Source organism: Oryx dammah, unplaced genomic scaffold, assembly GCF_014754425.2.
Source record: "Oryx dammah isolate SB20612 unplaced genomic scaffold, SCBI_Odam_1.1 HiC_scaffold_12, whole genome shotgun sequence".
NCBI classification, from domain to species: Eukaryota; Metazoa; Chordata; class Mammalia; order Artiodactyla; family Bovidae; genus Oryx; species Oryx dammah.
The window spans coordinates 6,957,880-6,970,832 of NW_024070196.1; the positions used below are offsets into that span (position 1 = coordinate 6,957,880).

At 37.0% G+C, this 12,953-nt stretch overlaps 1 protein-coding gene across 5 annotated transcripts in view; it reads left to right on the plus strand.

Moving 5' to 3' along the window:
- The window catches only part of LRBA (LPS responsive beige-like anchor protein), a 748,625-nt gene that overhangs the window by 117,995 nt on the left and 617,677 nt on the right, over positions 1-12,953 (plus strand). For all 5 annotated transcript variants that reach the window (XM_040251453.1, XM_040251452.1, XM_040251455.1 and 2 more), the window contains exons 14-17: positions 2,727-2,895; positions 6,604-6,683; positions 8,021-8,083; positions 12,011-12,108. In XM_040251453.1, the coding sequence (XP_040107387.1) occupies positions 2,727-2,895; positions 6,604-6,683; positions 8,021-8,083; positions 12,011-12,108 (410 nt within the window). The remainder of the gene's footprint in view (positions 1-2,726; positions 2,896-6,603; positions 6,684-8,020; positions 8,084-12,010; positions 12,109-12,953) is intronic.

Below are 12,953 nucleotides of genomic sequence, written 5' to 3' on the forward strand. Positions count from 1 at the left end.
AGTGGTGAATAAGACAGATATGATTCCTGCTCTTATACACAGAATTTAGGTATAATGAGAAAGACATTTTCGTGTATAATTTGTGTGGTTATTAGATTATATAGAGTGAAGAATTATTCATAATCAGAATATACATGATATATTGAGGTCACTGTTCTTATTTACCTCAGTATGTTGCTGTTCAATCCTATTAATTTTTCTTCAGCTGTAGTATCATTCTCAGGAAACTGACTTTCTCCAGTTTTCCATATCTTAGTTTTTCACTTTTTGTTAGAATTCCTTCATGCTTTCAACATATCACAGTCACTCTCATCAGAACATTTCTTAGCCCCCAAATTTGTAATGGTTTCTCTTTGTTTTCAGAATAAAGCATTAAGTCTTCATGTCAGTTCTTTCTAGGCTTTCTCTATGAAAATCAGTTATCCTCAATGGGTAGGTGGGTACCAAAAGTTATCCTAGAGCAGGGGTTCTTAATCTTGGCTGTCTATAGAATTAGTTGGGAAAGGTTTTTTTTTTTTTTTAAATGAAAACAGAATCTCACTCCCTCTTCCCTTTCTGATTTAATTGGTCTGGGACAAGACCCAGACAGGTATTTTAAAAATGTTTTCCAGGTATTTTAATGCAGGCAAGATTGAGGATGGTTGTTCTAGATCTAGGGAAGCTTTTTGTATTATCTACAATTTTCTCTATTTGAAATTTCCTCTTATTGTTAGAACTACTCATCTTCAAAGCCTACCTTAATATCTACTCTATTAGTGAAACTTTTCTTGACTATTTTAGCTTACCCCAAAATAATTTTTCTGGCCTCTGAATTAATAGTATTTAATAGCTCTATGGCACTCGTTTTGCAATTAATTACATATTACCACATGAGCTTTCTTAAGTTTCAGTAGGGGTATTTACTCCCTTTGGTTTTTCACTTAAAATTGTGTGTATTTTTAATCTTCTCCATTAGATTTTTAGCTACTGAGGGACAGTGTCTGTGCCATTGTATATTCAGTAATACAGTGCTACAAATATAGGCGAAGGTAAATATTTTCTGATTGAAATATCACAGTTAATTTGAATCATGTCATAGAAAGTTCTGTATATCCTTAATAACAAATAAGCTGGGCTATCTATTTGAACAGCAGTAGCAACATCAATGGAGAAGGCGTGGCACCCCACTCCAGAACTCTTGCCTGGAAAATCCCATGGACGGAGGGCCTGGTGGGCTGCAGTCCATGGGGTCGCGAAGAGTCAGATACAACTGAGCGACTTCACTTTCACTTTTCACTTTCATGCATTGGAGAAAGAAATGGCAACCTACTCCAGTGTTCTTGCCTGGAGAATCCCAGGGATGGGGGAGCCTGGTGGGCTGCCATCTATGAGGTCGCACAGAGTCGGACACAACTGAAGCGACTTAGCAGCAGCAGCAGCAGGAACATCAAAATGATGTTATCTTTCATCAACTCTGGATTATAGCATGTTATGATTTTCTAAACTACAGTTGGGTTTCTCTGGTGGTTCAGCAGTAAAGAGTCTGCCTGTAAGTGCAGGAAATGTGGGTTCCATCCCTGGGTCAGGAAGATCCCCTGGAGAAGGAAGTGGCAACCCACTCCAGTATTCTTGCCAGGGAAAGCCCATGGACAGAGGAGCCTGGCAGGTTACAGTCCATGGGTTGGCAAAGACTCAAACATGACTTAGCTACTAAACGACAACAGTGAACTACAGTCATCTTTTAGACTTCGATTTTAAGGGGCTCAGAGTCTGCCATTCTTTACCATGTATTGTTACTGATTGACTCCCTTATTCATTTAACCTTGATTGTTTGTTTATAGGGCATTTATAGGAAATATAACCACCTAATTTTTATCTTTCAGGCTTAAAAAGGAAAATGCCCCCAGCATCTGGGAATGTCCATTATGTTTAAACATAAATGTTCAGTTGTAAATGATCAGGAGTAGTTTGAGTTTTGGTCAAATTTAATGCCTTCCTTAATATTTTTTAGTTTATAAAGTATATCCACTAGTAATGCAGTGAAGAATTCTTGATTTCGATATGAAAGTAGAACAAAAGTGGTTTTTATTTTGTGCTGTTGTTAGTAGTAGGGTATAATTCTTTGTGAATTTTAGAGACTATAATATTATAATCACAATCTTTGTAGTAATGAGCTGCTATAACAAAATTCTTTTTTTCTAACAAATATTTCTTAAGGTAGACTTTACATATTTTTGTATGATTTTTTTTGATCTGTTTTTTAGTTATTCCTGCTTGTTTTTTTAATTTCTTATGAGTTATTCCAGCTACTGGTTTTCTCCAGAACAAAGACAATTTCTAGCTTTTGAGAACAGTTATGCAAAGTATAAATAGTAGGTTTATTATAAAGTGTGTAAGTTCATGAATAATTGCTGATTGCTAAATAGGAATCAATTTTCTCAGCACTATAGGAATAGTGCTGCAAAACCGTGGTATATGCGGGGATGTTTACTTCATAGTGCTGCTGTAAAAGAAGCCTTTGCCTGGGTTTGTTTTATAAGGAGTGTGTGTGCTTCTGGATATGTGTCAGTGGCTATATGTTGTCTGTTAACAGGGAGGTTACTATCAAGCTAATTAAGCAGCTTACTTTTTAGAACAAGTGTGGTCCGAATAGAGCAACCTGAGAGTATTACTGGAAATATTACTGGAAAGAATGGTAAAATGCTTGTCTGTTTCTTTGATTTGAGCTTTTCCTTTTGATTCTCTAGGTGCAGTTGACACTCTATACTTACCTGTCCACGGAATTCATTGGTACAGTCAACATATATAATGCCATTCGGAGAGTTGGAACAGTGCTTCTCATAATGCACACACTGAAGTACTACTACTGGGCAGTGAATCCTCAGGATCGGAGTGGGATTACCCCAAAAGGATTAGGTATTTCATCTCTATCTGTATATTATGTTACATATATATGCAAGTTCAGGATTTTCCCTTCCCTCCTTCTTTCCCTCTGTCTTTCTTCCATCTCTTTTTTCTTAAACCAATACATTATTCTGAAAGTTTTTCTAAATCTTCTCATGGCAAAATTTTATTTTAATCTTGCTGATAATTTTAAGTTTGTCCTAAATTGTGGTTGACAGAGATTAACAGCTCACTGTTTTTAGAGAAGAATGCTACTTTTGCTAGTATGAGTTCTTTGGGGATCAAATATGACTAGGATGATTTCTAAGGCATCGAGAATGAAAGAAAATTCTATATTAGCAACTAGTATTGATGTTGAGTACAGTTATTCCATTGAAAGTCATTGACAGCAGTGTTTTTTGAGAGAACGGAGATTTTTTTTGTAGGAATAGGGAGTATCTGCTTCTAATAACTAATTTAAGGAAACTACAGAATTTCAGTAATTATTTTCCTGTATAATTGGAACTAACTTATTGGAAGCCTAATGTTCATTCATTATGTCAGGGGTCAAAATAAAAATTTTGACAAATAGTGGCTCATTTAAAGTATTGCAAAACCTGCTTAAAACGGTTCATATATTGCTCATTGTTGTTCATTTGCTAAGTTGTGTCCTATTCTTTGTGACTTCATGGACTGCAGCATGCCAGGCTTTGGAAGTCTTTCACTATCTACTGGAGTTTGCGCAAACTCACGTCCATTGAGTCAATGATGCCGTTCAACCATCTCATCCTCTTTTGCCCCCTTCTCCTGCCCTCAATCTTTGCCAGCATCGTGGTCTTTTCCAGTCACTCGGCTCTTCACATAAGGTGGCCAAAGTATTGGAGCTTCAGCTTCAATATCAGTCTTTCCAATGAATAGTCAAGGCTGATTTCCTTTAGGATTGACTGGTTTGATCTCCTTGCTGTCTAAGGGAATCTCAAGAGTCTTCTTCAACACCACAGTTTGAAAGGATCACTTCTTTGGTACTGTGGCTTCTTTACGATCCAACTCTCACATCTGTATGTGGCTACTGGGAAAACCATAGCTTTGACCATATGGACCTTTGTCAGCAAAGCGATGTCTTTGGTTTTTAATACGCTGTCAAGGTTTTTCATAGCTTTTCTTCCAAGGAACATCTGTCTTTTAATTTCATGGCTGTAGTGCCATCCATAATGATTTTAGAGTAGTATCATCTGCATATCTGAGATTGTTGGTATTTCTCTCAGCAATTTTGATTCCACCTTGTGATTCCTCCAGTCTAGCATATTGCTTGATGTACTCTGCATGTAAGTTAAATAAGCAGGTTGACAATATACAGCCTTGTTTTACTCCTTTCCCAGTTTTGAACCTGTCAGTTGTTCCATGTCTGTTCTGTTATTTCTTGGCCTGCTTACAAGCTTCTCAGGAGATAGGTAAGGTGGTATGGTATTCTTGTCTCTTTAAGAATTTTTCACAGATTGTTGGGATCCACGCAGTCAAAGGCTTTAGCATAATCAGTGAAGTAGAAGTAGATGTTTTTCTAGAATTCTCTTGTTTTCTCTGTAGTCCAACGTGTGTTGGCAATTTGATCTCCAGTTCCTCTGCCTTTTCTAAATTCAGCTCTAGGGCTTATTTTTGCTGACTATTACAGCGTCTCCCACTCCGGTACTCTTGCCTGGAAAATCCCATGGATGGAGGAGCCTGGAAGGCTGCAGTCCATGAGGTCGCTGAGGGTCAGACACGACTGAGCGACTTCACTTTCACTTTTCACTTTCATGCATTGGGGAGGGAAATGGCAACCCACTCCAGTGTTCTCGCCTGGAGAATCCGGGGGGAGCCTGGCGGGCTGCCGTCCATGGGGTCACACAGAGTCGGACATGACTTAAGTGACTTAGCAGCAGCAGCAGAGCGTCTCCATCTTCATGTGCGAAGAATATAATCGGTCTGAGTTGGTATTGACCATATGGTGGCATCTATGTGTAGAGTCGTCTCACATGTAGTTGGAAGAGTGTGTTTGCTGTCACCAGTGTGTTCTCTTGACAAAACTGTGTTAGCCTTTGCTCTGCTTCCTTTTGAACTCCAAGGTCAAACTTGCCTGTTACTGCAGGTTTATATCGTAAAAGAGTGTTAACTAGGGTTAACAGGCTGATAGTTTCCGCAGAATTTCGTGCAGGGGCTCAGAGTACGGCCCCTGCTATTTTGTCAGTTTGTCCCTCTCCATGTCCCAGTTCTTCTGCACTGGCTCTTTTCCTGGAGCTTCTCTCTTTGTAGTAGCAAGCAGCCACGCTGCCTTCACATCCCCACAGCTTTAAATCTAGCAAGAGTATCTGCCTGCATCGAGCATTTCCAGCAAAAGTCCTTTTAGTCTCTTTGTTGCTCACTGGCTCTGATTGCATCGTGTGTCCATCTGCATGGCAGTGTTCTTCAGACTGCCCAGAGGAGGAGGCCCTTCTTACCCCCAGAACACGTGATCTGAGTGTGAAGATGGGTGCGGTCCCTTTATAAGAATTGAGGGCTGTTGTTTTAAATCAGGAGATAGATGTAGGAGAGTGAAACAAGACACATTAGTCAAAGGCTTTGGGCTGTTCAGTGATTTACAAAAACGAGGTTTCATATTTGTACAATATTTTTTTAAATCCCTTTCAAAACAAACTAGATTTATTATCAGACAGTATGCTATCATTTAGAGAGCTGTGAGGACACATGAAAGTTCCATGATCTTTTTAAGCTGGCAGGTTGCAGCAGGTCTAGAACCAAATCACTATTTCCTGATGGTGTGTGTCATGTACTGTCCTGGGTGTCTGCATTCTATTCTGGCCTTGATTTTCTAACTGATTAGTGATCTTGGGAAAGTCTCATACTTCAAGTGAGAAAGCTGGCCAAACTTTATGATTCTTTTGTAGCTCTGTAACCTTTCTTTGTCTAGGAATCGTCATGTGGAACAAATTTTAAACAATTTTCTTTCTAGTTTAATTGATCTATTCAAGGTCGTGTTGGTCCTGTGCTTTGGTGGTCTAGGAACTAGCTGTAAATAATGATTAGTGGGGGGAAAATTGCAGAAAATATGAGGCAAGCAAGTACCTGAGTTGGGATCTTAGGACAATGAGTATTTGGTTTCAAAAGCTTTCTACTTAGGAATTATACGTTTCAGACATGAAAATTGACTTTAATGTGAGCCATGTGTGACCAAGGACTTTTTCAAACAGAGAAGGAGATGTCAGCGGTGGTCAGCACAATGTCTCCCTCCTTCGTGGACGATGTTGTGTTGAAGTGTACCTTTTGAGGGTTTTATATTAGCTTATACAGTGGTAACAGTACAAAAGTTTTTTCATATTAAGTTTGCATGTAAAGTTTAGACCGTCTTTTGCTCTTTTTCCTTGGTAAACTTATGTTACCATAGTAAGATTCCCAGAAAGTCCTTCAAAGCTGACTGTACATTTGTTACCTCATCTCTCTGTTTTGAAATCCCTTTGGCCTTAGTCAAAAACACATGTCTTCATTGCAGTTTTGTGCAACTGACTGTGTATATTGGAAGCACTGTATATGCAATCACATTGAGATTGGATGCTTGTTTTTCTAGAGACATTAAACTCTTCAGGAAAGTTACCTTTATGTTTCTTATAAGTAAGGGGGAAAACTGTTGGGAATGGGAATCTTATACTTAGCTTCGAGGTTTTGGAAATACTCAATGTGTGTGCATATGTGTTTGTCTTTTATTAAAAGATGGACCACGACCTAATCAAAAAGAAATGTTTTCTCTACGAGCATTCTTGTTGATGTTTATTAAGCAATTAGTAATGAAGGTGAGTTCACGTTTCTTATCCTATAGCATGTGTTTATTGTAACATAATTTCACATGAACTGCTCTGTTGGTTTATTTATTCTTTGCTCTGTTAATGGGTTTACAGAGTGGAAAATACTTTGAAACGTATTTATTTCCCTGTTTGTTTTTTCTTTTTGTTTCCTGGCATATATTGATAAACATTAATGCCGAATTAGAGATTACTAATTATGACATACATGAATTTCTGTTGGAGTTCAAGTGTATTCATATTTTCATTCAGCAAGTATTTACTGAGTTGCTAGTAGTTCCTACTAGTCTTAGACCTGGGGATGCAACAGCCAACAGAGCTGCTCAGAAGGAGGAGGTTTCACTTTTAGAGACTCCCTGTACCTGACATCCAGATTTTGAAAAATAATTTTCCTGTATAAAAACATACGGGATAGAAATGATTACATTTTGTTACATTTCCTTCCACTATCTGTAAAGTAAAATTTAATATTATTTTTCAGGAAGGTGTTTTGGTTTTATAAGATGCCAACATATAAATATATTTGTTCTCAATATTTTATTCAGTATTTTCCTATATCATTTTATTTTGTATTCTTTATAGTTTAATGCTTTATTAGCTGCCACATAATATTGTGGTAAATGGACCTAACTTGGTATATCTTTCAGAATCAGATATCTTATTTCCATTTATTTAAAAATTTATCCTTCACATTGTCTCTTTATGTTCTTTCCCATTGTGTTTTGTTTCTAATTATCTTATTGTTCTTTTTTGAGATTTCACGTTTGTTTTATGATCAATAGTACAGTAGCTTGAAAATTTTCATAATGCATTCATACTAAAAAGTGCAGTGTTTTTTCCACTGAAATTACTACTCAGTTTTTAGTACCTGACATTTTAACTAGGTAATTTTAGAAACTTTTCAGTTTAGTCTCCAAATTTAATAGAAAAAGATAAACAGAAAAGTTATCTTCTGTATTTAAAGGAGTGATAGGTGTAATACCCTTATACTTACCCTCAGCGATCGTTTTTGCTTACTTCAGGATTCTGAAGCCCTACTAAATAAGTTATCATCTATGCACATTATACGGTGCTGAAAGCAGTGTGGATGTCTAATCTCTTTGACTTTCTACGTTGTGTCGCCTACTGCATGTCTTTAGTGCTTCCCTGAGTTTTTATTTTAGGTTTAGATTCTTTTTTTTTTTTTTTTTTTTGGTTTAGATTGTAGATTACATTATTTTTTTATGTTTATAGCAACTGACCAACTTGGCAAATCTGTGTGTGTAATTTTCCTTTTCAAAAAAATTTTTTATATGTCAGTATAAAATACTTGTATTATGTTTTTTAAGGATAATGGAGTAAAGGAAGATGAACTACAGGCCATTCTTAATTATCTACTCACTATGCATGAGGTAATGTGTGAATTTTATATGTTGGGATTTTATTTTTTGAAGTTATATTATGGGCTTTTTAAAACAAAAACGAATTAAAGAACTCTCTCATTAATGATGTAACTATGCCTGTACCTATGCTCAGAATGGAGAGTAAATGTATCTAGGAACTAAATCTTAGCAAATTACATTTAAATATTCTTTATTACCACAACATCCCTCTGTGAATAAGCATGAGAGGTTTTAAAAAGTATTAAAATAAGATCTCATTGACCTAATAAGACTAAAGAATAACCTAATAACCAAAAAATACTTTCAGTGTATTTCCAAGTACCAGTATAATAAATGGAAGAATAGATAACAAAAATGACTACAAATGATTGGACTTTTTTTGAATTCTTAACATACTTTTCCCACTGATTTTGCATAATCAAATACTGTTAAATCACTCATTTATAGTTGATTTAAAATTATGTGGTTGTAAAGGAGGTTAACTAGGTTGAAATGTCTGGAGTTTTTTCCTTTTAGAGTTGGGAAAATTTGATATATGCCTGATGTAGTCTCAATAAATAATCCAATTAAATATATTTTGCAAAGTTAAATCTGGAAGTGAATTTCATATAAAGTGTGCCTTTTATACGATAACTGATATTCCTGTGTATAATTCATGTTTTATGAGTTAACATATTTGTTACAGCATGAGAATAGTGGCTTTTAAAATCATTAGTAGATAAAGAGATGTGGTTTGGATCTGTCTTTGTTAATTGGGACAGAAAAGAATGAGTTAAATTTCTTGGTAGCATCATGTTTGACCAAAACATTAATGATTATGATTTCTTTTTCCTCTTGAGTTGGGTAGTCTCTTTAGATTTTCTTGACCATTTGGGACCAAAATATTTCATAAATGAAAACTGGAAGTCATAGTGATCTGTTTCCCTGAAACTACTAAATCAGATATTTTTGGGGTCCTTCAAATCACACTTTTCCAAAACCCCAGTGCCCTACCTCTAGATGATTTATTTAGCATATTGAGAATTAAATATTGAAGTAGCTGCCACAGTGAGAATTAAAAAGCAGTAAATGAACCTGGACGCAGGGCACCATAGAGATGACTGCCTGCTGCTTCCCTTTGTATCTTTGGGTTAGTAATGCCCAGTTAGGCCCTCATGATACACGGAACAGTTGACAAAGATTGTGAAGGGTTTTCTTGAAATTTGTAGATTTCAGAACTATGTGCTTATTCTTGTGCTGTTCTGCAAATGTTATCAAATTATGCCATATACAGAAGTGTGTTCACCCAATAAACATTTATTGGTCATCTGTAACCCTCCTCCGGCACCCCCCCCCCCGCCATGTATCCCTTTGTATCTGATTAAGCAAAAATAAAAGAAGCTGTATAGGAACAATTTTAAAGTCCAAAGAGACATCAGCTTTGTTTTAAGGCTGCAGTAGCTGATCCAAAAATCCTTGTTACCTTCTCCAGCCTTCTCTCTGGAGATACAGCAATAAATTCAGAAACCTGTTAGCTAACACAGGTGTTTTAAACACTTCTCCATTGCTTCTTTTACTACCTGTCATGCCTAACAGTGTATCATTTAAGATTTAAAAGTACAAATCCAGAGAGGGGAGAAAAATATGCCGCCCCAAACAAAAACCCACGTTAAAGTTTTGAGAAAAAGATTCTGCTTCCCTGTTCTCCACTTGGGTGATGAGGCCCGCACCACCACTGCAACGTCCGTTTTGAAAAATGTCAAGAGGCAGTCTGCACGCACATGGGCTTGCAGTATACATTTCTGTGGCCCAGGTGGTGAGTTTAGTGGTGTTTATCACATCATATTTGCCTTGGATAAATTAAAAAATGAAAAGCTTATTATTACCACATATATAGATATAGAAAAAGCAAGAGAATTCTAGAAAGAAACATAGAAAAGACATACAAAAAAATAGCAAAAAAAAAAAAAAACATAGAAAAAGCAAGAGAATTTCAGAAAAACATCTGTTTCTACTTCATTGACTATGCTAAAGCCTTTGACTGTGTGGATCACAACAAACTGTGGGAAATTCTTAAAGAGTTGGGAATACCAGACCACCATACCTGCTTCCTGAGAAACCTGTGTGCAGGTCAAGAAGCAACAGAATTGGACATGGAACAAGGAGCTGGTTCCAAATTGGGAAAAGAGTACATCAAGGCTGTATATTGTCACCCTGCTTACTTAACATATATGCAGAGTGCATCATGTGAAATGGGCTGGATGAAGCACAAGCTAGAATCAAGATTGCCAGGAAAAATATCAATCACCTCAGATATGCAGATGACACCACCCTTATGGCAGAAAGTGAAGAAGAACTAGAGAGTCTCTTGATGAAAATGAAAGAGGAGAGTGAAAAAGCTGGCTTGAAATTCAGCATTCAAAAAACGAAGATCATGGCCTCTGGTCCCATCTGCTCCTGCTGCTGCTGCTGCTGCTAAGTCGCTTCAGTCATTTCCGACTCTGTGCGACCCCACAGACGGCAGCCCACCAGGCTTCCCTGTCCCTGGGACTCTCCAGGCAAGAACAGTGGTCCCATCACTTCATGGCAAATAGATGGGGAACAATGGAAACAGTGACGGACTTTATTTTCTTGAGCTCCAATATCAGTGCAGTTGGTGACTGCAGCCATGAAATTAAAAGATGCTTGCTCCTTGGAAGGAAAGCGGTGACAAACTTAGACAGCATATTAAAGAGTAGAGACATTACTTTGCTGACAAAGGTCCATCTACTTAAAGCTATGATTTTTCCCGTGGTCATGTATGGATGGGAGAGTTGGACTATAAAGAAAGCTGAGCGCTGAAGAATTGATGCTTTTGAACTGTGGTGTTGGAGAAGACTCTTGAGAGTCCCTTGGACTGTAAGGAGATCCAGCCAGTCAATCCTAAAGGAAATCAGTCCTGAATAATCATTGGAAGGACTAAAGCTCCAATACTTTGGTCACCTGATGCGGAGAACTGACTCATTGGAAAAGACTTTCCTGATGCTCGGAAAGATTGAAGATGGGAGGAGAAGGGGACAACAGAGGATGAGATGGTTGGATGACATCATCGACTTGATGGACGTGAGTTTGAGCAAGCTCCAGGAGTTGGTGATGGACAGGGAACCCTGGCATGCTGCAGTCTGTAGGATTGCAAAGAGTTGGACATGACTGAGGGAGTAATCCGTACTGATATCTTTAATACTAGCCACAGATAATAAGGGGCTTCCCCGGTGGCTAAGATGGTAGAGAATCTGCCTGCAGTGCAGGAGACCCAAGTTTTATCCCTGGGTTGTGAAAATCCCCTGGAGAAGGGAATGGCAACCCAGTCCTATATTCTTGCCTGGAGAATTCCATGGACAGAAGCTACAGTCCATGGGTTGCAAAGAGTTGGACACGACTGATCTGCTAACACTTTTTTCCAGTGAGAACTGTCTAGTTATCATTTCCCATAAGATCTTGTTTCAGAGCTAGTTTCTTGAGAGACTTAGTGCACATCGTGGTCCGAGTTGCCCCCAACACTACTACCATATTCCCAATGTCTTTTTAGCATATTGAAGCTTCAATTTGTCTTTGTTGTAATAAAACAGAACAGCCTGTTTGTCCTTCTCTGCCAATTTCTTGATGTGTAATCATTCCTTAAAAAAAAAAAGAAACCTGTAAATCCATACCTGTTATAACAATGGAATATGTTTTAGGAAATCTTGACACAGTACAATAGTCATTTTGTATCTTTGATTATGAAATTATTTGACTATTTGGTATAGGTTGAATTCTACAGATGAATATGTATATATAAATATCTAGTGTGTTTTAAACAAGTGTATTTGTACAAAAGCCTACTTATTTTTTTGATACTCTAATTCATTATTACAGAAGTAGTCATTGTTCAAATAAGTTGTTTTTCCTTATTTAAAAAAAATTCTAAAACAATTTTAGGATGACAATCTAATGGATGTCCTACAGCTGCTTGTTGCATTAATGTCAGAACATCCTAATTCTATGATACCTGCTTTTGACCAAAGGAACGGGTTACGGTAAGAGTTTAACATTTCAAGAATTTTAATATATTTAATATAAGAGATTAGTTTTTAAATGATAGGTTCTTAGAAATGAAAATTGTTACTGGATCCTATAAAACAGTATATAAGATCCTTTTATTTCATGTCTTACGTTTTTTGAAAAATTCTTCAATGATAGAGGCTGTGTTACTGTTTAATATCATTCCAGTGTTTGTATAGTTAATGCTATTATACAGCTATTGTAAGGTCAAATTCTCTAACAGACCTGTCTTTAGGTCCTAGAAGAGTAATATACAATTGTGATCTAAGAGAAGGTCTCTATATCTTTCCTTTAAAATATAACCTCTTCCAACCTCAGTCCCAAGTCATTGTATTAGTCAGCTTAGCATGCTGTTAACAAAATATCCTAGACCAGGTAGTTTAAACACCAACAATTTGTTTTCTCACACTTTTGGAGACTGTAAGTCCAAGATAAAGGTGCCTGAAGGGAGGATTGGTGTCTGGTGAGGGCTTTCCCTTTGGGGTGTAGGCAGCCTCCTTCCCACTGTGTTGACATGACCTTTCTGTACAGGGCAGAAAGAGAGTGAGTGAGAAAGCAGAAAGCTCTTTGTTTGTTTGTTTGTTTTTAAATAAGGACGCTAATCCACTTGAATCAGGACCTACCTTTATGACCTCATTTAATTTTTGTTTTTTATTTAAAATTTTAATTGGAGTATAGTTTATATACAATGTTGTTAGTTCCAAGTGTACAGCAAAGTGATTCAGTTGTAACTATACATATATCTAGTCTTTTTTAGATTTTTTTCCCATATAGGTCATTACAGAGTATTGAGTAGAGTTCTCTGTGCTATACAGCAGGT